The sequence below is a fragment of the Lissotriton helveticus genome, chromosome 7 (genome assembly GCF_964261635.1).
Source record: "Lissotriton helveticus chromosome 7, aLisHel1.1, whole genome shotgun sequence".
Taxonomy (NCBI): Eukaryota; Metazoa; Chordata; class Amphibia; order Caudata; family Salamandridae; genus Lissotriton; species Lissotriton helveticus.
In genome coordinates, this window is record NC_136068.1 from 841423442 (window position 1) to 841449084 (window position 25643).

The 25643-nt window shown below is 46.7% G+C and overlaps 1 protein-coding gene across 3 annotated transcripts in view; it reads right to left on the bottom strand.

Annotated features, from left to right (window-relative positions):
* The window catches only part of MATR3 (matrin 3), a 220662-nt gene extending 208160 nt beyond the window's left edge, over positions 1-12502 (bottom strand). The window contains exons 1-3 of one of the 3 annotated variants that reach the window (XM_078653343.1): positions 12391-12475; positions 1839-1883; positions 263-1314 (exon numbers count right to left, since the gene is read on the bottom strand). In XM_078653343.1, the coding sequence (XP_078509469.1) occupies positions 263-1147 (885 nt within the window). In that variant the 5' untranslated portion in view covers positions 1148-1314; positions 1839-1883; positions 12391-12475. Of the gene's footprint in view, positions 1-262; positions 1315-1838; positions 1884-12390 lie in introns of all 3 variants that reach the window. The other 2 variants (XM_078653344.1, XM_078653345.1) reach the window with 2 other exon arrangements.
* Positions 12503-25643: the final 13141 nt, after the last annotated feature.

Here is a 25643-nt window from a genome sequence, read left to right on the forward strand (position 1 = left end):
AGCAAGACATCCTGATACGAATAGGAGCCAGGCTATGTAGCCGTCTGGCTAAATAGAAAGTATTAATGTATAGCCCTGTAATTTAAAAAAAGAAAAATAAAAAAAAAAAAGGCTGGCAGACAACTTTTGAGATAGATTAGCACAAGTATTTGAATGCATGGTTTCAAGGTTTGAAAACAGTCAATAAGATGTGTCTAAGGAGCAGCGAATAGAGTCTGCAACAAAGAAATAAGTAGAAGCATCTTATTCTCTATACACTCACCTTGTTAGAGTGAATTGGTATATCGCATAAAGAACACAGGTACGGATAACCTTTTGGTAACAATCCATGGAAGTCCTCAACATTGCTACTTGAAGGAGTTCCTCTCTTTTTCTCAAAAAGAGACCTTTCTTGCCCGGCACCACGACCCCCTCTTTCATAATCTGCATCAAATTTTCTGTAGGATGCGGAGGCTTCAGGATAAAAACTATCATCTCTAACCCTCTCTCGATCTCTTAATCTATCTTCAAAATCCATTCGGTCATAATAAGCCGACTCTTTAGATCGATTTCCATGGTCATACTCTACTACTGGGTTAACAGAGCCATGTTCTTCAAAGCTCTCTCTTCTAAGGGGCCTTGCCTCTTCCCATTCATCCCTAGGAACTCTATAAGTTTGCTCTCGGGACGCAGATCTGCCTTCTCTACTATAACCCAACGAAGCAGTTTCTTCAGTCCTTCTTCTTTTCAGCTGTAAAAGTATCTGGGGCAAATTTTCTGGCGTTATTTTATCCTCTGGATAGCGACTTAATTCGTCTAAATCTCTAGCAGAAAGACCAAAGCTGGCCAAAATATTTGTAGCTTGCTCTGGATCACCACGGTGCTGAGAAGATGGCTGACCCCTACTTCCAAAGTTGAATTTAGATGGTAAATTATGGGCTGAAGCACTAGATGACAGTGCACTATGAGATCCTTGCTGATTCAATGAAGAATTAACACCGAGATTCATTAGGCTAGCAAGGCGTGCAGTACCTTGAGTCATCCTTCCAAGAGAGCCTGGTATATTTAGAGAATGGGTAGCAGCAAGGAGTCCGAGTCCCGCTGAAATCTCCCGCCCATGATGACCTTGGGACTCTCTTAGAGAGGACTGCTGGAATGATTTGGACATTGCAATGCTATAGATATTGTTCTTTACAAATCAAAACAAAACGGACGGCTGCAAGAGATGTTCTAAAAAATAAAAAAAATATATGTAAGCTTCAGTTCAAATGCAACAGCAAGAAAGAGGATCAGTGTTTGAGGAGATTCTTCTTCAAGCAGAGAACGCCGACAACTCTGTAGAAAAATAAGCAATTTTAGTCACAGTCAAACAGATGCAATGAAAAATGCAATTGTGCATCAAGATGATTAAAATGGACAATTCTCAGCTTAAAAGGCAAATCCTCAAGATTCAAGTTGGACTCAATGTGTCATTTATTTATACTTAAGTGTATAGTATATAGACCTAATACAAGATCTGCTTTATTTTAACAAGTGTGCTTTCTTTTCACTCGTATCTTAACATTACTTTTCAGGAGATAACCACAAAGAGGAACGCAAAAACTCAATGATGCAGGGATTTAATCACCAGTGACAGTGGAGAGCAAGAAATAGAACTGAGGTTTGGGCAGCAAGTAGAAATGATCTTGTAGAAAAGATGGAGAAGTTGTAGATTCAGTTTAACAAGAATATACGTATAGGAAAATGATTAAGACAAAACACGAGGAAAAGCTCCCTTTAAATCTGGCAAAATATATTGAGCAGACTGCATTGACTATGCAGAGTAAAACAAACTGTGCATTAATAGTTTTAATAACTACCTTCACACAAGTTAACAGGTCTTCAATAACGTTCAATGTGTAATCCTGTGGAAAGATTTAGAAATAACGCACATTTTAAAAAAGGCACGGTAAAAGTGGTATCTTTTTTTTTATAAAAAAAGGATTCTAAATGCCAAACGTATTCAAGAAGTGGAGGTCAAAAAACTATCCTTCTAAAAGGACAGATTCCTCTCTGCTGGTTACTAGGGAGCACAAGTGCAACAGACCTAATTTTGGATAGATCTTTACCACAAGCCAAATGATGCAGGAGTCAAAAGCACACTAGAAAGTGAACCCTGGGAATCTAAAAAGAAATGTGTGCCAATTTCAGATCTTTGTAAAACAGTCAAATGGCATTTAGCAATACTGCATACGTGTTTTCCAATTACCTTGATACTTAGGGTTATGCAGCACATCCCGAGTTTAAAAGAACACAAAAAGCTGCTGTTCTTATTTGGACCCACTATTCAGGAAGATACTCAGGGTTACTTCAGAGTTATGGCTTTGAGGACCATAAATTAATGAGGCTTCACAATGCAATAGTAATAATAATAGGCACTATGTGAATAGCAGTGATATTATTCAAAAGCCAAATGTTGCAAAGCTATAAGGCTTGGGGCAACCATGGGAACTCAGAAGCACAAAACAGAATTATCAATCCTACATACATGAAAGTTGAACTGCTGAGCTTATGACAAATTTGTACTTCAAGAACATGATGAGATGCGTAGACCTAATGGAAAATTGTGAGGTCAGCCAATGTTACAAAGCCATTGTTGGATTGGTGATTTTTTAGTTAATGGAATGAACAGAGCGAACAAGTGGGATCTAGAGTCCAGACTGATGGGAAATCATAAACTGTACAACTTATGTTGTACATCTACGGCAAAGGCCCAAAAAAATAATGATGTTCTGTCACAGGTGGACCACAATTAAGTATGTGCAGTTTGTAAGATGCAATTAAAAAGCAAATGTCAAAATTTAGCAAGATTTGAAAGATAGCACTAATTTTAAGTGCCCCTAAGGACCATGTTTACATTAGATTTGATCAAATTAAACTAACACTGCATAAACAGGGCAAAATAAATGCATAAACAGTACTGTTAATCCGAAAAAGCGATGTACTTTCAAAACTGTATACAACGTAGACTGAGATGTATATTTAAGGCTAACAACTTGAAGCGTTCTTAAAGGGGGATTCGTTTTTTAACAACTGAAATAAGTTTTTAACCAGAAAGTTTGGGGTATCAAATACTTGAAATGGAATGGCAACAAATACATTCCTTTCAATTTCATGAAGGCAGAGAATTCAAGCTCCTTTGAAAGGAAGGACACCAGGATCCTTGAGTATAACACTCCATTTACCATGTATCCCAGAGTTAAAGGGGAGATAGGCTGTAAATAAGGGGGTGCCGTTTTTTTAATCACGTTAGACAGTGCCCTGTAGACAAGACCATATATTTCTAATCCAGTGCGGCTGTTACAAACACTAGCAGCCTCACACACCAACTCAACCAACACAAAGGTTATCCTTCATTCGTGAATTAAATTTTTGTTTTTGCCTTTGTCATGTAGCCAGTGATGAGATCCAGCAATCACCAACAGTTATTCAATGACTATATCTGGGGCTGCCAGATGAAAAAAATAGAAAATTAAAAATAGAAGCAAATAACTAAAGTAGGGAGATACAGATACGGTCAATATAATGTGCTGGTTCAATGAAAGCCATTAGAGAAACAACAAACGAGTCGAAATAGGGGTGCATTTGCCTATTCTCAAACTGTCAATACGAGAATGGTCAAGCGAACGAAGTTCACATCAGCAACTAAGGCGCTTGGAGGGCAGAGAACATCAATGATTACAACAAAATTTAACAAAGCGTAAGTTGTTGATAAAGCAAGCGAAATAAATAAAAAGTTTCAGGAAGTGCATTCCTAGAATGTTATGTAGGCTACAGTGGCCGTTCATTTTCAAGGGGAGTGCTGGATTTGATTCGATTATGAATAGGTATTGGTTTTTTCAAAACTTTGAAAAACGTTTGAAACTAGCAAATTCCCATAGGAGGATATTTGTGACCGATTGATTAACAGTTTGACTTGGGTGTACCACTAGATTGCATAAAAGACAAGAAAAAAAAAATGCTTCCAAATGAAGGAGAATTTGTTTTAAAAAAGAAATCACTAGTAGAAAAAGATCAAAATGTGACATCTCTTGGCAAATAAACTTCAGATATTTAACTATCAGAGCATTATGAGGGACCAACAACATTCACACACAGAACACAGAACTATGAAAAGCACAAACCATAGGTCAAATCGAATGTTTAAGACAAACCCTAGAGCAAAAATCAATGCTGACTCAGCAACCAAAATGGAAAGCAATATGTATAATTGTATTAGATGCTGAGAAGTCCTGCAAACGCATGTCCTGGAAGTGTATGCGGGCTACGTTAGGCGTTTCTGGAATCAGGAATAAATGTATTCAATTGGTACAGGCATTATATAAGACCACGTGACCTGGTGATATATTCTGGGAGGTAGTCAAATACATTTCAGATATACTGTGGTACCCGACAGGGGTGTCCGCTGCTTCCCATTATATAAGCGGACGAGACTAGCAATTCAACTTATGAAACTTCCATATAAGCGAGGGGGGCTTCAACTCCCCGATTTTAAGCTACATTTTTGAGCTGCGTTTGAAGGTGGTCCTGCACAGCTCATTAATCTAGGTGGATCCAGATACAGCAGCTTTCTGCTAACAGTAGCGCTTGGGACAGAGTTCAGGCTCTCTTCCTATCGGCTGGGGTATACTAATTATTACAGGAGGGTTTGGTTTAAGGTGGTGAAGGATGCTATTCGTATTTGGCAGATAATTTGTAATAAATATTCAATAGCTTTTTTTTAATAAAGAAACGCCACTCTGGGATAATCCTGCTTTTCCACTAGTGTTCCATGATCAAACTGATAGGGCCTGGGTGCCAAAAAAGGGTCAGACTATGGGCAACTGTACGACTTCTGGTCATTGGATTTTGAAGGTACAGGGCTAATGATACAACTAGATTAACTAGGCAGGAAACAGTTAATAAGCATGTTATATCAGAACATTTGTCACTGTGCTACTGGCAACAAAATGGAGCTGGCTACCATCTTCCGATATTCTGGTCTCAGATCAAAAGGGCATTTAAATTTGGGGATTGCTTGGTACACTCAACCAATCTGAAATTACAACAGTTCGAGACTGTCTTTTATATTATACCCCGGAAATAATTTCCACATGGGGTGCGAGGGAATCTATGGAGTTGCCTGAAATGTAGTCTGCTAATTGCAAATATTGTACATATGTTTGCCACATGTCCTGCCTTACAGGACTTTTGGGTCGGGGCAACCAAGCTATCTTCCTCTGGTCTAAGTTTCATTTTCCCTAAAGTTACTGATGGGCGTCAAGTTTGAGTAAGATGGGGCATCAAGTGTCTAATGACAATAATGATAGTGTGTGCCTGTTATGGATCACTCTGGCATGGACCTCTGCTGCTGCCCCAACGGCATCTGAAAGTTGTTCTCCTATGAGACAAATGTAGGAGTCTGAGCTGGTCTTGGCCAAAGCTAGGAGGTCCTTCCTCTCTGAGAAAGTTTGATAAAAACTTGGGTAGGTTTTAACTTGGATTTCCAAAACTATAATGCTGATCGAGTTTTCTTCTTAAGTTGACTGCTAACTCTGGGTATAATCATGTTTGTCTTGGTGATATCCATGTCCTAGACCATACTACAGCATGTAATATTTGATATCTGCTGTCGTTTTTTAGGTCTCGCCTCTCAATGCGCAGCAGAGCTAGACTATAGGGGCTTAAATAAGCTTTACCTAGACTGGCGATTGACTGGCGATTTGATGCTGTGCCCGTGCGCTTTTAGGTCAATCCGCAAGCGCATTGACCTAAAATGCGCGTGCACATCAAATTGCCATCTGTTCCCCAGCAGCACTCCTCCCACACCTTTGAAGTGAAGCTTAGCTTCACTTCAAAGGCCCCTGCTGCTTCACACCCTCATCGCCGCTCTCCCCGCTCCCCTGCCCGCCGTGTCGCATTTCTCCTCCCCCCTCCCCTTCTCTTCCTTCCCTCAGTCTTGTTTTTCTAGCACCCTCCCACCCACCACCCCCCTGTCCCCTACCAGCCTCCACTGAATGCTCCGATTTTTTATACCAGTCTCAGTTTTCATAACATACGTGGTGGCGGGGAAGAGGGAATGGCAAGCTGGCTTATATTTTTACATATTCTAAAATTTCCAAGTAACGGAAAATGTGTAGTATTGAAGCCCAACTTCACTCAGTTTTGCTCCTTTTTTGTATGTAAACAACTGAGAATTAAGCACAGATGTTGTGATTTTTTTTAAATATATACGCATCGAGTCCTAAATACATTTTACACACCGAGCACGTGTCCTTTCACTGTTTCCCCCTTTAGCGTGCTTCTGATTTCAAGAGGCAGTTTTCATTCTAGCAGTTGCATCATGTCATGTGATGCTGTGTGCAACGTAAAGCACCTAAAAATAAGACGAGGTCGAAGGTAGCTCTCTGAAAGGGACGGGTGGGTTTTGCTTGGTCATTTTCGTTAACAAATCAGCCTTTTAACATCAAATGGCTAGGGCGTTTTTCTTCATTTCCTGCTATTGTCTGGATTGTTTCTAGGTTTCAGTAACTGTACTTGTGAAAGGTACAGGTAGTATTTTTTTCTTACTAAAGTTTTGGAAAATACATAAATGAGGGAAAAAGCTAGCACTTATGAGTAATACGCAAGAGCATTTTGTTGGCTAGTAAACATGCCTAACACTATGGCTCGAGCGAAGTAAGTGCAGACTGGCCAAATGTGTGGCAAGCTCTCGAGTGACATTTCTGATTTTATGTTGAATTATAGTTTTAAAAACGGCAGTGATGTTAATGGTAAAATTAACCAGGGCACGTGTAGCCAGCCTGCTCTTATGAAGAGTGCTGTCACATTGATAACCTTGGTAGATTGCTGGCAAATTACATTTGTCCGAAGCCAGCCATAGTATGGTGTGTGCTTCCCCCAGGTACTATGTACAAGGCCTTTCGGTGGGATTGACACCGTAATGTGAAGACATGTTTCTGTAATAAGCCTGTCGATCATCTGCGTCAGTTGTTGATGGCAACTTCTGCTGTGCTTAAATAAATCATGTGGTTTGTATATCAGCCTTAATTAGCTTCATGTGAAATGGCTAGAATGAAACTGGAGTTCTTTTACTTCTGCTTGTCACACCACTTAATGTAGTAGTACTCTGTGCTGCAGGTAAACCACAGATGTGGCCTAACGACCAGAGCTGCCATCTAAGTCACGTAAATACAAAACATGTTGCATTACAAATGCTATAGGTGTCACATTCGCGAAAGTTATAACTATTGGCAAAGCTATCAATTTAGCTATTTTAAAAACCAACACATAAATAAAATATTTTTCATTTACAACACCAATAGCTACAACTTTTCTAATGCGAGACCTATTGCATTTCCAATGCTTGTTTGCCTTTGTTTCTGTACGAATATTTTCTGACTTGAAATAAAGGAAAGACACCCTTTGAAATAGTCTCATCAATAACCTTTTAATAAGTGGGCATCTCTGAATCTACATTGAGTTGCCAAACACTTAAAATGTAAACTTTTTGAAAAGCGCAGCCATGCAAATTAGAAATAAAAAACAAAATGTTTGATTTTTCAACTTCCAACCTGCTGAATAGAACTAGCTATTTACTAAGGGGAGGACAACTGAAATGTAAACAACCTTTCTTAAAAGCAGTAAAAAAAAAAATGTAATTTGATAATTGACATCTTTCCGCTTAAGCTAGCTCACGAACTATGATTCTGTCTCTCTACTGTCTCGGAGAGAATCAAATGAGAATCATAACTGAATTTTTAGGTAGCCTCAACTGTGTGGGATGGCGTGTTGTAGGTTTGTAAGGAGACAAATGCACTGTCTGGTTAGGGGAGGAGTGCATATATTATTACAGGGGACTGAGTGTTTCTTGCACAAATGACAAGTAACGCCCCAAGTAAAAAAAAGAAAGAAAAAAAAAAATTTGTTTGCACTCTATGTAGACAACTTAACACCCCCCCCCCCCCGTAACTAGGGCAGGGACTTGGTTCAACGTAAAACTACCTAGAACAATACTCAGACTTCAATACAATGCATATTGTATCTAAAAAGGTTAAACTGGGACTTTCCCTAATGGGTTGCTTTACACTCCTCATTAGTCTTGTACAAAGACAAGTGGGAAGTATCAGATGTGCACACAGGTTAAGGACAGGACATTCAGGGGGTTGACCAAATGGCAAATGTCACTTTTTTCGGGCCCACAATTCCGTTATTGATTATACTACTGAATGTTTAGAAAGGTGACTGAGAATATCTTTGAATGCCTGGAAAGGCTTGAAAAGAACCACAAATCTCTTCAATGTGTACCTTCATAGCAGATGATCACAATACAGCTTTAAACAAAAAAAAAAAGGAAGCTCAGGAAACCTGCCAATACTGAATGGCTCACAGTTCCTGGATAACCAGAAAAGCAAACCGAAAAATAAAATATAAATAAAAAAGGATAGTCTAAAAAGATGTAGCCAAAAACATTATGTTAGGTACTCACTGCATAACAATTAAGAGGTCAAAAAGATGCAGTGTATGGCTCTTTCATCTACATGCCTTTCTAGGTCGTGCATACTGACGGGTTGTATGTTATCTGGTTTTACAGATCTACTCTGTTTGATACCAATACTTAAGAGCCTGCTGGGTCAGTCCATTGCTGCTTGACTGTCAATCTCAGTTGCGATAAGGGGTGGCAGGCGAGTGCATTCACTCAGATATTTGAGGCCGACAGTTAACTTAATATTATTGACTACAAATGAGATGCTTTCTCTTTGAGGCCCATAAACCTGCAGTCTCGGCTGCTGCAAAGCACCAGCATATTTGTTTCACTTCCTACTCATGTGGAAAGTAAATTAGGCTGTGTGTGGCCAATGTCCGACACCACCATACTGTTAATAAATATGAATGTAATGTAGTTTCAACACCTCAAAATATTTAGCTGATTTTCCTCGAGTATTTTGAAAAGTTCCCATACTTTTTCCAAACAATGCTTTCCCTCATTGGCAAAGCTCAATAGCCTGGCATCAACATCATACAGACACGATTGACTTTTTGCCGCTTGTATTCAAACCGATGGCCCAAGTAAGATTAAAAGAAGTCAATCTATTAAGTCCAGCAGTCGCTCTCAAAATACATGCTGAAAGGCTGCTGGACTAAATGTTACGTATGATTTTGTTAAAGCTAATACAAATGGGTGGTATGCGTTATAATGAAATTGTGCTTTTATTATCTATTTGTAAACTGATCGAAGATTTAAAAAAAAAAAAAGTTGGAAGTACATTCAGCTGCAAAGGCAATAGATAAGGTATATGAACTCACATGCTTTTTCAGCACAACACCATTACGGTGAAAATATGGAAGCTATGAGAAAGCAAAAAAGATGATACGTACTATTTTATCCGGCCAAGCATAGCAAAACGCTCACATAGGCAACCATAATACTGCTCCTCAATAAGCATATTGGTCACTAAGCCTTGTAAATTGCTTTTTAGCCTTGTTTTTATTTGATAAATGTGCTAAAAACTAAATTTTATATTCATGCTAAAGTAGACTTTGTACAGCAATAGTTTTAAGTAACTGTGCTAAACTAATAAAAACTTGAAACATGATATGTACTAGCCAAGCAGTGATGTGCGGGTCTTAAACGCAACAGTGGCAAAAACAATCGGTGCGCTTTGGATGGAGACCATTGAAAAGTAAATGGCATCTTAAATAGACATTACATGCACAGGATAGTAAAACTTTCTTTACTAATATCTGCAACGTGCCTGGAATTAAATATGTGAGCAGAAAAGGGAGTAATTTACTTTTGGAGCAAACTAACGTGAATAAGCATTGCGGATTGAAGACATTAATACAAAACGCGATTCTGCCTATGGTACCAGGTCTGCTTGGCTCTTTGCTACGAGACAGTGCAGCATGCGTGCTAAAGCCTGAATGCACATGACCCAAAACTGACTCGTTACACTGTATAAGACACCAAAATCCATGGAAGGTGAACGATAAACATGATGTGCACACTACGCTTCTAGTCAAGACTGAATGCAGAGCTATAGTATCGAGCAAATCATTCAGGAGGTACCAATAAACCAAATCAAGAATTCTGATGCCATCTCCACAAATGACTTGGGAATTCTGTTCGTTTAAGACATACAATGGATAGGTTAGTTCAAAATAAAATTACAATTTGCAGCAGGCCCTTCTTACTAATCTTGAAAGCCACAACGAATATATTGTTAAACATCTCCAGATTTAATCGGAGCAGTTTTAATCTGTTAATTTAATTAATATTCCCAATGTAAGCAATGGTAAAGTCTAACTTGAACAGCTAAATGCAGATTTCAAAATATTTCAGTTTCTCAGACAATCCATTAAGAAGCATATTTCAATGCCAAACAAACACCATGGTAAAAAAAATCAATATCAGTAGAATAAAGTGTTGATTACTATATCCTATGCTTGGTCACGATGTTAAATGCTTAAAAGGTACCTAAAAATGTAGCAGCAACTTTATAACATTGTAAGGCAGAAGACTGAAAATGTTATTCCTTTACTTCTATTCTCTTATATACAAGCATGAGAAAGGCAGAGAATATGACCAAATGACTTGCTATAAACACCACACAAACAACAGCAAAAAAATTGTGTAAACTTTCAAATATATCTCACTCATTTATCCATAAAGAGTGGGTTTAAATCCGTACATCGTAAATAACCTGCTTGTCCTCGTCATACTTAATAGTTCTGTATCAAATAGGTAGGGTGTTTTCTCAATCCAGTTAGAGTAAAGCAACAAGACACGTTCCATGTAAGCAGCTTTCTCAATTTTCCTTTTAAGTGTTTTGTGCGCACAATGTAATCTGTTGTGTTGTTGTGAATAATTGGTTACTCTGCAAAAGTACTGTCTTTAATTGATGGGGAGTCACTTTAAGCTTCGTGATGACCGATTTATTATTTTGAGAGGAATTGTAAGGCGACATGCTGAGCTTTGGAGTGCGTGTTAATGGTAAAAAATATGTTTGCATTATATTTTGATAGAAGCAAGCGTCCATCAATTAAGTCGGGCGCCTAGACCAAAGCTGGTGCTGGATTGCTAATCATTACTGCGGGATAATAACCCTAAAACAAAAGACTACCATATCAGGTGGTGAACCCCTCCCATAAGTAAGGAGTCGGGTGACAGCACCGAATGCATTACAGAAATTGTTTAGAAGTCTATACGGTTAGGTTTGAGGTCATGGTTGAAGTGACGCACGAGTAACCCTAACAGATTCTTGGAGTCATAGGTGGTCAGAAACTGGATTGGGGGGTGGAATGTCCCGTTATCTTTATAAAGATCGCATTCATATTCAAAATCTATTCTGCATTGGGGCATTTACACCAGTTTAAACTTTGGATGTGGTCTACTTCGTTGATTCCTTTCGAATTGTATGCAATACTTTACAATGAGATGTACCGGTTTTGGAATATGTATACATATTTTAAAGGATTTGACCGATTCATTTGTATTCTCTACTTACAGCATTTTAATACATTCTTCGCCCCTCAAATCCACAAACAAAAGACACCCATGATCATCGACAAATCTCAACACTCGGCGAGCAACATCTATGGGAGCCCGGGAAACTTGGTGAAGGAAAACCTCGGCCATTTCAGAAAGCGGATAAAAGTGCAGTATTATCCTAATTCGAGTGTACCATCCTACATCGAAAGATAAGTACGCAGAAAGAAATCAAAATAGGCAAGTTAATGGACTACATCTGCCATTAGCGTTTATTATTAAATTAACCTTTGTACAAGTCAGCAACGGAAGCAGCAAACGGGATACACACCTGAGGGGGCGGAACAGGGTCCTGGGATTACTCACTAAACTTACCAACGTCGCATTTCAATACAATTTATTATATGAAGAAATTAACGCCAAATGATAGGTTTCGTCTACCAAAGGTTTCGTCTACCAAATGTGTTTTTGTGAAATAGTAATACAGCCCAGAGAGAATGCGGGAGCTGGCGGTAAAATAAGTCGGACACATTTCATAAATGAGGTTCAGTAGTGAACGTTTCAAAAGTAAGTAGAAAGAAAAAACATTGAATGGATAACCAGGGTAACAGCTAGAGAGGACTGACAACGGAAACCTTTCTACCATATAAAAAGAATCCTACAGGAGTCAAAAGCATCCACACAATAGCAAGTGAAAGGGGAGAAAACAGTCTGCACGCTGCGGCACCCGATATGTTGAGGCCCAACCCGATGCTCCTTGAACGAACGCACGTAATCCACCATACCCGATGGAAATAGGTTGCAGAAAAGATTCAAACAACCCAAACACCAAATGTCGCAAAAATCGCACGCGCCCTGAACAAACCTTTTTTAACTTAATTTCTAACGACGCCACATACCCCTACCTGCAACGCCCGCTCCTCGAAGGCCACAAAAAAAGAACCCACAATGCACTGCGCCCTAGAAACAATGCAACTGCGCCTCTAATTCTGCGCACGTGGGCGGGGCCATGAGCGGCCATGTTGTAGATGTGTTGGTGTCGCATTTCTATTGGTGCTTTACAAATAGAAGACTCGTTCACCTGACCCCAAGATGGCAGCTTATAGGAATCGATTACCGGCAGATTTTAGAAATGTCAGACGGTAGATTTTTCCAGCTGAGTTCCTATTATTAGTTTGCTTGTTGACGGAACACCAGGAATAAGCCTGTTATATGAATCAAGTAGCAGGCTTGAACAGCATTGTGATTTTGTATACGGTTAAATATATATGACTTTCTCAAGTTATTCTTTTTTCTGTTGTGCTATTTTTAAGATACAAGGAAACGCAACAAAAGGGAAAATAGATCCAAGTGATTTACATCTAAACGTGCGGCCATGGAATGATTGATTTAAATCTTAGTTTGAATCAACGCCGTACTCTGACTCCCCTCCTCCCCTAGACTCTAGGAGGAGTCTTGTATTCTAGCCCATTGTACTTCATATTAGCTCACCACCTTCAGTTACTTATCAGTTACTTATACCTCGCCCCAAAAAACATCCCTCACACATCTTGGATACTGATTCTATGGCAGGACCGAAGGCTTCTGATTATGCTTTCTCATTTCTTTACTGCAAAACACAGCAGCCAATGAAAATATAACTACAGTATTGAACAAGCATTTACAATGCAATGGTCTCTGCATTATTAAAGGTAGAGCTATTGGCATTGCTCATGACTTTTTTTTTTTAAATCATAAATAAATGGCATTGTCATTTACAATGCCAATAGCTTAATCGTTAAATAAATGGCATTGTCATTTACAATGCCAATAGCTTAATCGCTCGCAAATGCATGACCTATTACATGACCTATTTTCAATATTAAAACCCAGCAGCTGCTCGCTAATATTGAAAATAATCTCTGTGATCCGTTCCCATTTCTCATATGTGAGGTCCTGTTTTGATCTTAAAAAAACTTTTTTTATGGATGTTGCATAAAACATAAACACATTTCTTTGCAAAATGTCTGTAATAAACTCTCACACATCACTCACATTAAAATTAATGAAAGGAAAACGGTATTTAAAACAATCTGTTGAAGAATTATTCAAGGTCATCAGGGCAAGACTCTGCAGAACAGCAATGGCTCTATCAGGACCCCCCTGAAAGCCAGGGGCCTTGGGCCTTGGGCCAGAGGGCACCTTGCCCCTGCCTTAAAACATCTCTGCTTACACCATATCTGCAAGACCATGAAAAGCCACGCCAAGTGGCTTTGCGTTGCCTTGTACATATGGTTTAGCTCTCTGCGCCACCGAGCGTCATAAAAAGTGATGCAGCGCCAACGCCAGTGCTTTTAAATACGCCCCATGGTATGGAGACTATGGAAGAGAACAGCTTGGTGCCATATGTTAATGAACAAAGCGCTGAGGGGTTTCATATTTTTGATAATTGGCATGAGAACTTACCAGCAAACTGTGCCTCCCACCACCACCCCATAAATATTGAGTAGAGTTTGGATGAATAATAAAATACCAGCCCTGCCAAGTGTCACATATCTTGTGTTATAAGAAAGTATGTTGTCACTGTACCGCATTACCGCAATTAAAACCATTGTCACGCAAATAAGCTTAGTAAAAAGACCAACAGCACCACCCCAGGAAGAGACGCACTAGTAATGTAATACATAATAACAAGAACTGCGAACCCTTCTGCTCCCTCCCAACTCTGCCGAAAGTGACGTTAATGAACTACGAGCAGCCAGTTGAACCCTGCGAGGCCGCATTCTTGTGGAGGAAGCAACATTATGCTCTAGTAAATCAGAGGCACTATGCTTTTCTGCAACTGGTATTCGGAACACGGGTATTTGAAAGTACTTTCCTTCGCCATATTGAAGACAAGCACAACGGAACAGGGGGCAGGAAAGCAAGCACAACGGAACAGGGGCATCAAGCACAACGGAACAGGGGCAGCAAGCACAGCGGAACAGGGGGCAGCAAGCACGATGGAACAGGGGGCAGCAAGCACGACGGAACAGGGGGCAGCAAGCACAACGGAACAGGGCAGCAAGCACAACGGAACAGGGGGCAGCAAGCACAGCGGAACAGGGGGCAGCAAGCACGACGGAACAGGGGGCAGCAAGCACAACGGAACGGGGCAGCAAGCACAACGGAACAGGGGGCAGCAAGCACAACGTAACAGGGGGCAGCAAGGACGACGGAACAGGGGGCAGCAAGCACAACGGAACAGGGGGCAGGAAAGCAAACACGACGGAACAGGGGGCAGGAAAGCAAACACGACGGAACAGGGGGCATTACATGCGGGAAATGACAGCTAAAGATGTTCCTTACCTCATTAGAGCGCACTTTGTTGTGGCGCCGGTCAACCCAAGCAGTGTGTGCTTCTTGGCGCTAGTATAAGCACCAGTGAGCGGAGTCCACATTCCCACGTCTTGGAGGCAGCGTTGTCCCCCAGCTGATTAGAGCCCAGCCAGAGGATGAGGAGGGAGGAAAGCAGCGCGAGGCGGCTGGAGTGCAGCGCCAACAATGGGCGGGGTGGAGCGCGAGGAGCGCTCTGTGCGTGCTGCCTTAGGCTCGCGGGCTCTAGCGCTGTTAGCAACGCTGGGGTAGGCTGCCTGGGGGGTGCTGCGCTGCCGTGGCTTGCCTCGCGCGGTCACAGCGCCAGGAAAGCAACGGTGGCCTCAAGTGAAAGGAGATTTAGAGACATTCGTGCACAACCTCACAAAAGCCCTGAGAATACGCGTGGATCAAGAAGAAGGCCTAAAATGTGCCCTTTGCAGCTTCCTAGGAGCATACCGCAATACACTTCACAAGACTCCGTGCACTTCCACATCAGTGCTGTTCAAACAGAAGGTTCAAAGGATATTCACCACAGCGCCAAAGTGAAGGCCGAGGAAGTTAGTAGTAGACAAAAGCCAACAGAAAACAGCCCAAAACAATGACCTAGCGCCCCCCCTCCCCAACGCTGCCTACCTCAACCTTACCAGCAGCAAAATGGCAGGCTCAAGCTTCCGAAATTTTTCGGATTCGGGGGCGTGTTTTGCTGTCCTGAGCGACGGACGACGTCACGAGCTAAAGAACAGCAAAACTTACGCCCCTGAATCCGAAAGAGACGGGGCTTGTTTGGAGTGACTCCCTTCTCTTCCAATGGCTGGCCTCCATTTAGGAAGCCAGCCAATGGAAGCTAACGGAGCAGAGAAGCGGGTTTAAACTGCCCTACTCCAAAATATTAGATCTCCGGACCGGAAGCTGCGCTTTGCGCAGCTTATAGGTCCCCCGACCTAAAAACCACAATACCCATGAGGCTTTGAACCACGCCTCTATCATAACAGCCAATCACAGCATATATTAGCATACAAAGTAGAGAGACACTAATCTGGCCTCCTCTTTCTTTGCTGCTCCACAGCCCAGATAAGTGCCTCTCTACTCTGTATACTTTCACTGTATAATGGGTTTACAATCCATGTTAATTGGCTACACTCAGTGTTGAAAGGTCGTTTTATGATGTTAATTGATATTGTTTTACTTATCTTGAGGCACTGTTGTTTTATTGCCAGGGAGAAGCATTAGTGTGTGCCCTGCGTGTGCTTTCGCGAGCAACTTCTCCCCTCACTCAGAGCGTTGCTTTCCCGGCCCGCTCCGTGTTTTTCCCTTCTTAGTTTCAGCGTGTGTTGCGCTTTCAGGTCCCCGTGTGTGTCCGACGCTGCCGGCAGCTGCAGCTGCCTGTGATCGCGGTCTGCGATCGGGAGGGACTTGGCCCCCCCCTCTGGGAGCGAGACGCACGCCGAGGCCTTCGCGGGCTCCCAGCGTGCGTCTCAGGGACTCGCGCGCGTCTCAGTACGAGCGCAGCCCCGACATCAGTGCCTCACAGACGCTCTGCCCCCGGCTGAAGTGGGGAGTTACACGCAGTTGGCCAGGAGCCGGTTGGGCCGTTTTTGCGTATAAAAAGCAGCATTTTTTCCTCATTTTGCTAGCGAGTGCTACAGACATTAACCCCTACCTTCCCTGAGCCTGGGAAAGTTTGGATAGTTTTTGCAAGCCCTTTCTGTGATTGGATAAGGGCTTACTGCCTCCATTAGTCCTAGAATAGGACTCTATATTATTTCAGTTAATTGGTATTCCTGGCTCCTGCGCCTGGCACTACTCCCACCTGACGCACTATACTTGGGCTGAGTTTTGAGCTTCCCTCTGGGGATTTGATTGGAATTTCAATTCCATTATTGATTATGGCAGAGTTTGACTGCTACCAAGAGGAGGTACCTGCGTGTGGAGAACAGGACGAAGAAGAATACTATGATGAGGAGTCCATGGAGGACCTCATTGACAAGAAGCTTGATGCCAAACTAGACAAGTCCTTGTCATCCGCCCTGCTGCCCTTGGCCAAGAAGCTGGAGTTGCTTGTCGCTGGTGATCCCAAGGTTCCCCCACCTTCCAAATCAGGTCAGACCTCTTCTCCTATTCCCCGTGAGTCTAAGGAGTCCTCCTGGCCTCATGTGCACTCCTATGCTAAGCTTGTTAAGTCCAATGAGGGCGCTAAGGACGCCGTCCCCTCCCTCCCTCCCTCCTCCACGATCCTCCCCTATTCCGGTTACTGACACCTCCACTGGCACAGATACGGACACGAGTTCCTCCCCTGCATCCAAGCCATGTAAGTGCGCTAAGAAGCGCAAACACTCTTCCTCCCCGGTTACTCCCTCTCCCTTCTCGTTTGACCCTGCGGACATTGTCCACCCTAGATCTTCCGACTGGGTCCCTCCCCCTGCGGTGGTGCAATATCTACAAACGCACCTGCGTAAGGGGTTCGATAAAGAAGTCAGGGCACGCCTGAAGTCCGAATGTCCCCGTCCCGACCTTGCCAACAAGGTAGCCCTTACCCCTGATATTGATACATCTATGACGGAGGGGGCGTGGTTTGGCGCGCAATGGCGGCAGACGTGGTAGGGTAGAGCTCCGATTCGAGCTCCCCTTCCCCGGGCCGTTTCTCCGACCCAGATATCCGAATCACGCTGAAACCGCAGGCGGAGTCGGAGGTGAAGATCACCCACTTGGCACCCGATTTGGGAGCTGATCGACTGCTGGGCTCCGCACCGGCGCTGCCGGGGAGGTCACGGCCGCCCCGGGCACTACAATCCTGGCGTGCCCGCCTACGTGAGACCGCGGCTTTGGACAGACGACTAGGCCTGGAATTGCGGCCTACACGACACCCTGCCCAGACCTACGACAGCCGCGGCGGAGGACCGGGAGGCCCCTTCCCCCTGCCCATGGGCTGTGTTGCAGAGGCAACGACCCCCCCCTGAGCGGCAGCACCTCGACTGGACCGCGACCCTGTGGGGCCCTGCCCGGGAACTGGCGAGGCGAGGTGAGCCCACGCATCGGATGGCGCAAGGACCTGTGGTGGCCGTGATCGCAGTGTGGAGAGGTGAGCCGCGCCGCAACCCTACACCGCCAGCTGTGCGGAGAAAGCACCAGGACGAGCCGAGGCGCAGACCGTCGTCGCCGACGCCCTGGTAGAATCTGCGACGGGGAGAGACACTTCACCCGGGAGGCTGCGACCATCCCGGCCACCGCCGCCCCAGAGTACCCAACAACGCGAGGCCGCAGCTTCCACCAACACGCCGGGCCTCGGGCTGCGGCCTCCATCCCACACTGCCAGGAACCAAGCCATCTGTGGAGGCGGACGAGGTGACTCTCCCTGCCCCCCACCCGGAGCAACGCCCTCACAGTGGACACTGAACTGTTGCTGCGCCCCGGCATCGCGGAAGACACCCGCAACACCGAGGAGGCGAGGTGACTCCGACTGTCGGGTGGGAGCCGCGGGGGGCCGGGCTCTGGGGGGACTGCGGGGGCGGAGGATGCAGCGGGCCGCACAAAACATTTGCTACGACGGCTGGACTGCGCATGAGACTGGACGCACCGTCCAACTGCCACCGCCACTTCCAACGTATTAGCGAAGCCAGTGAAGGTGAGAGGACTCCTACTACCCCTGCGAAGTGCGAATTCAACACTAGCTTCTGCAGGCGGAGGCACCACGCGGCTGGAGTGCCATTTTTGCTGAACGACGCCACAAGGGAGTGGGCCTCTCAAGAACAACAGCAGCGGGGCACTGGGTGACGGACTGTGGAAGAAGCGACGACCCCTACGTCCCGCCAGGGCATACCCGGCCCTGATCTACATCCTGGCTTGCAGAGAGGGACTCTGAATACCGGGCGGCTGGTGCCCCCCCCCCCCCGGTGGCTGGTACTTCCCCGCAACCACTGCACTTTGACGGTAACTGCAGACCCCGAGGGGAGCTGCTACGACGAGACGAGCCCCCCCCCATAAAGCCAAACACCGCACGCCTCTGACTGAGCACTCGCCCCCCCTGGGTACGCTGCACTGGCGGTGAGGAGCGGCGTGCACCGGGCGGGTGATACACGTGTTGGGGCATCTGTACCCCTCCAACCCAACGGACACTGGACCACACGAGCTGAGTGCTGTCGCGGGTGTTGGAACCTATTTAAGGTCTGGACTGTGCAAGTCGGCACAAGACTTTTGGAAGGCCACATAATCGCCCCTCCTGGTGGAGAATCTGGAGCTGCCCCCTCTCTTGAGCGCAAGAACAGTATATACGCCTCAACTGGCCCATGTCTGGGGGAGTGAAAACACGAACCGGAACCGGAGGCGCGTCGGTCAAGGGGAAACTGCCTAAATCAGCGGCCAGGATGGATGCGGAGCAGGTGACAACAAAACTGGACAATTTACTGGCCGTCATGGAACGGCTGGAAGAATCTCTTCAACAGACTCGCACCTCCCTGGAAACCAAGATCGACAGCGTCGCGTATGACTTGACCCACCTGAAGGCCGATCACAAGAAACTACAAGATCGCACTGCGACTCTGGAGGGAGCGATGGCAGCACTGGAACCCACTGTGAGCCAAACAGATAAACATGTCCGAGACCTGCTTAACCGAGTGGAGTTTTTGGAGGAACGTGCTGAAGACGCGGAAGGGCGGGCACGATGAAACAACATCCGGCTGGTAGTCATCCCCGAAAAATGGGAAGGGACGGACCCCACTCGACGAGTAGAAGACTGGCTGCGGGACCTGCTTCCGGAGGGCGCGCTGTCACCTCACTTCGTAGTGGAACTGCGCACCGAGTGCCCACGAGACCCCTCCCACCTGGCTCCAATCCCAGACCTATAATTCTACGTGTCCTCAACTACAGAGACCGCAACACGATTCTACAGGAATCCAGGAAGCTTGGCGATGTCCAGATAGACAATGCCACAGTGATGTTTTGCCCCGATTACACAGTACAGGTGCAAAGGCAGCGGCACGCTTTCCTGGAGGTAAAAATGCGGCTACGACAGGCGGGCCTCAAGTACTCGCTACTATTCCCCGCCAAACTTAGAGTGGTAGCGCAGGATAAAACACACTTCTTCACTAACCCTGAGGATGTTGAGGCCTGGTTGGACGGAGGAATGGCTGGGACACCTGGAAAAGCACAGGGGTCCACCATGACATCACGCGCAGGAGGGCCGAGGCGACGCTGTAGACGTAGGACACGCACACCTCTCCGCACGCAGGAAGCGCTGACTCACTCCCCACCGGCGGACCTGGTCCGACAGGAGCAACGGGACGCGCTACGCAAAGTCACCGAAATCAGCACTTCACCGTCCCCATCTTTTGCCCCTAACGCCAGCCCGAACACGTTCCCGAGTGACGACGAGGCAATCTATGGGATACCGGACTCCCAGCAGTCCGTGGACCCTCCAAGTGTCACACCGCAAACGGTGGACCTTCTTGGCTGAGAGGATACCGGGGGCTCTCCTCCACATGACACAGAACCTGTGCGACCATGAAGATATGACTCCGACTCGCCATAAGGTGGGCGATTTGCGGGCCTGACTGTTGTGTGGGTTCCCCTGCCCCGAGGACTCGAGTGGCGGCGAGACGAAGTGTGTAACATTTAGCTATGTATACACAACCCTAGCGTCTGCACTGACGGGGCCGTCCACACCCTTGCACCCCGATGCACGCCGATGACCTAAGTACTGATCCCCCTACAATTGGGGCTCCCTTGTGAACCATCTCTTCACCATCTGACATTGAACAGATCTTCTACCGATGTTTTGAGTGGGCAGCCGCCTACACCCGCCTGTTGGTCACAGCTTCTCCTCACAGGCCCGGGTGAGGAGACGCCCACTTTATGAACCGTTTTGTCAACCTGAATTTAACAATGCCAACCAATTAATACCCCCTTAAACTGTATAGTTCACTTTAGCTCACTTGAGTGTTTGGACGGAGGCATGTTACGCAACCGACCTTTTGGTATTTACAACCATGTTGCTTTTTCTTGGCTTTCTGTTCCCCCCCCTTCCTCTGCGCACCCAGGGAGGTCTGAGTATACTATGTTAGCAGCTGGAGGTGACCGGGGGGAGGGGATTGGATTGGAGCGCTGGGGCAGAACCTCACCAGAAGGAATGGACATGGCTGGCAGGTGCGGGTTACACACACCCAATGACCATGGCTGACATTCAGATCTGCACCTGGAATGTCAGGGGCATGCATACACCAGCAAGACGATACCAGATTTACTCCTACCTGAAACGCCATAGGATACACATAGCATTACTCCAGGAAACACATTTGAACAAGGCAGAGGTGTGCGCTTTACATCGCAAGTGGCGCGGACAGCTGTATGCCACAGAATACTCTTCCTTTGCGCGTGGCACCCTCATGTGGGTTCGTCCTGGGACCCCCTGGGCGATTACGAATACACATATAGACCCTGAAGGCAGATATGTGGTGGCTCAGGGCAGGCTGGATGGACAGCAAGTGGTATTAGCTTCCATATATTCCCCAAACACTGACCAGGGCGGTTTCCTCACACATCTCTCTACGACAATGGCGACCTGGCATACAATCCCGTGGATACTGGGGGGTGACTATAACCGCTCCTCCCCGCCCCCAGAAGGCGCATCGACACACAGTGCCATGAAGGCGTTGGTTAGCTGGGCTACACAGTTGCATCTACATGATGCTTGGCGGACACGCAACCCCACGACGAGGGTATACTCCTATTATTCGGGCGCTCATGACTTGCATGTGCGACTAGACAGATTCATGGTGACTGCTGACCTCCTCCCGCTCGTCACGGACACACGAAACATGGGTCGCACACACTCAGACCACAACCCACATTTCCTGTCCATCACCTGGTAGCGACCGCGCCCCCCCATCCCCACCTGGCGGCTCCAACCGGCGCTGTTACTCGACGCGACTTTCCGTGACTCACTTCTCAGGCAAATAGCCCAATACTTTGAGGACAACTCTGATACGGCATCCTCCCCCCAGATAGAATGGGATGCCTTTAGAGTCGTGATTCACGGACATTGCCTGGGCACACAGGGACATCTGCGGCGCCAATTAGAGGGTGACTTAACGCGATTGGAGACCGGCCTCCTCAGCCGGGAGCAGGATGCGGTTGATGGCGCCGGTAGCCCCCTGACAGAAGCTCAAGCAGAACACACAAGTCTCCTGGAGCGGCTGCACAATCTCAATTATGCAGCCCACTCTGCATGCACACACTACCTCAGTGATAGACCTGGCAAATTATTGGCCTGGCTAATCTCGCGGGAGGACCGCGCAGCCCCAGTAGCTGCAATACACGTAGAGGGGAGGGGACTACTATACTCGCAAAGCCACATCCATGAAGCATTCACGGCCCATTACAAAGCCCTATACTGCTCTCGGCTCCGTGACCCACACCCTGACATAGCGGGATATCTTTCCCCCCTTCCGATGCCGTATCTGACCACTACGCAACAAGACGAGCTTGGGGCCCCACTTATACAGGAGGAGCTACGTGAGGCCATCTTCCAACTGTCCAATGGCAAGGCCCCTGGCCCTGACGGGTTACCGGCAGAATTTTATAAGTCCGGCTCGGACATTCTAATTCCAGAGCTCCTGAAGAGATACGCTGCGGCTGAGGAAGACTCGTCCCTCCCTTCCTCGCTTAATGAAGCCAATCTAATATCTATACCTAAACGAGGCAGAGTTAGCACGCGAGTGGGCTCTTACCGCCCCCTAGCCCTCCTGAACACGGACTATAAAATACTCGCCTCCACCCTGGCCCGGCGATTGGCCCCTTTGGTCCCACATCTAGTACACCGCGATCAAAACGGCTTCGTTCCGGCACGACACACCTCTTATAACATACGCCGCCTGTTCCGTTTGCAGGAATATGCTGTCCGACACTGGCAGCGGGCAGGGTGTCTAGTGTTGGACCTTGAAAAAGCGTTTGATTCTGTGGAGTGGCCATACCTGAGAGCGGTGATGGAAAAATTCGAGCTGGGAGGCGACTATGAGAGCTTGGTGGACCTACTTTATCAAAAACCTACGGTTCGTGTCCGCACCGGCAAACTGCTCTCTGATACCATCCGTGTACGGAGAGGTACCAGGCAGGGCTGCCCCTATCCCCCCTGCTGTTGTCCTTGGCCATGGAGCCCCTGGCCACGATTCTCCGGACACGGGGAGATGAGTGGGGAATCCCGATGGCCGATGGCATTCATGTGGTCTCACTTTATGCAGATGACCTGCTACTGTATGTCAAAGATCTGTCCTTCGAAACCATGTCGGGACTACGAGTCAATTGGTCCAAGTCGGGAGCCTATTCCTTCCACTCGGACACGCCTGAAGGTGATATACGTCTTGGCGGTGAGAGGCTGCAATGGTACTCCACCACGTTCCGCTATTTGGGGATCCATATCTACCAGAACCCAACAGACATCCTGGAGGGGAATCTGATGCAGGCGATAGCCTCTATTCGTGCCCAAATAGGCTTCTGGAAGACGCTACATCTGAATGTCCCTAGCCGAGTGGCACTAGCCAAGATGATAGTCCTACCAAGGCTATTGTACTATTTCGCTAACATTCCGGTGTATGCCCCCAACAGAATATTTCGAGACCTGGAGACCCTACTTCGCGGTCTCGTCTGGAACACGGGCCGACCTTGTGTGGCACTGACGAAACTATACATGACCACAGAATCGGGAGGCCTGGCAGTCCCTAACATGGAACTTTATTACCTAGCGGCGCAGATGCAATGGGTGTCGGAATGGCTCTGCGGTAAAAACCTGGACGACACGGACGCCACCACCTGGACACAAACACAGATTTGCACGTTGTTCCATCCTCTGACCCGGTCCGCCTGTCCTTCTCAACTGCACATAGCAGTAGCGCGTAAGTGCTTCCTCCGTTGTCTGCGACTCACTCGGGCGACGAAGCCCTATGCCCCGGTAATCCCTCTACTGGGCACTCCCAGGACAACGGGAGCACTGACAGAGGCCATACTAGCCAGCTGGACACAAGCGGGGTTGGACACGCTGGGAGACCTCTACGAGGACGGAGCTCTGTTTTCTTTTGCAGATCTCACTGCAGGCACAAATCTACCGACCGGGCAACTCTTATTACACGCGTTCCTCATACGCACGCTGACCACCACATGGGGCGATGTGACTGAGGAGATGCCAACACACCACTTCATGCAATATTTACATGTCATGGGCAACGGTTCCCACATCGTACATTGGCTGGCGCAGGCCCTATTGATCCATACGCAACCTTCCACCTTGCAACTGCGAGAGAAGTGGGCAGTTGATAGGGGACGGAACTGGACCGACAAGGAGTGGGCAACGGTACTGGCGGGACCAACTAACATCCCACGAAACCCCCGTTTCAAAATTAGCCAGTTTTACATCTTACATCAAGCCTATCTCACACCTGACAGGATCAATAGATACTTTGCGGTTACTGACACGGCCTGTCCACGGTGTTCCCTGATAGGAGCAGATGTCCTTCATATGCTTTGGCAATGTCCTAGTATCCATTCATATTGGGATGCGGTCACATCACTACTCACACAGAGCACTGACGAACAAGTGCCGCGAACGTGGGAGGCCTGCATCTTGGGGCTCTACAAACGCACGAAGCTGAATAGAGTACCAACCCGGTTCTGGGATATGGGTCTGATTACAGCTAAGCGTTTACTTACTAAGCACTGGAAAGCCAATGCCTCCCCACATATCCGACACTGGCATACGTCCTTCATTAACTGGGCACGGGCGGAGAGCACAGTGCTCCTCCGGGAGGAAACGGCGGGTCTCCGGAAGTACCCCATTGCACACCTCTGGGACGACCTCCTCAAATCCTTCCAACAGGCCTGTTTGGAACAAGGGATAACCTGAGCTGAACCGCCCCAAACCTCCGCATTAGCGCAAGACACTGTGCGGCACACCCACAATTACTGTTACCCCCCCCACCCCACCCCCTCCACCTTTTCCGGGACACCGCCGTACCCAAGCCGCCACCGGAGCTCCTACCGCCCTGTGACGCTGCGCGTACTGGATCCGCATCATCCCCCACACTCACGCCAACAGCCCTATAGCCGACACCACATGCCTAGTTGCTGAGGACAGACCGACTCCCCCACTCTCAGGCCTGTTACGCTTTCTAAGCGCAGGGCCCGAGAAGCGCTGCTGGTTCGCTCCTGCTGACCTGACACCACCCTGGTGACACAGGCCATGGACCTATGCTCAGATCCCCAAGCGCTCGACCCACTGCCCCGCCACATCCTACCCTGGATCCACTGACCCCCCCCACCACAACTGCGACATCCTCTCCCCTAACGCACTGACTGCAACTTACTCTCTCCATCTTTTTCCCTACTGCTCCCCTCCACTGTTCTGGTTTATATAATTGTTAGCCTACTGGTCAAGTTCCCGGACCAAACCTTTTATTGCTATAGACTACAACATTACACACGCTACCATTACACTGCTGGACACTAAGTCCTCGCTGCCACTGCATACTTCCGCTGTAGCGACGTGACTCAGCCCATACCACACATGGTCCGCGGGACATGTCTGAGACGAACACCATTTTTGGACTACGATGGCCGAACTGAGGCGATGCTTCTTGCCATTTCCATCCATACTTACACTGCTGTCATGGATAAGCTTGTAGCAATACCGGATGTTCTGCATACTATAATAGAAGACACAAAAAGAGCTCTAAAAAAGGAAATCGGCCAGGAAGCGAACATAAAGTTAAATAAAAGGGAAGAGATGGAAACATCAAAAAAGGAGGAAAAGAACATAACGCTAACAAGGGAAAAAATGAAT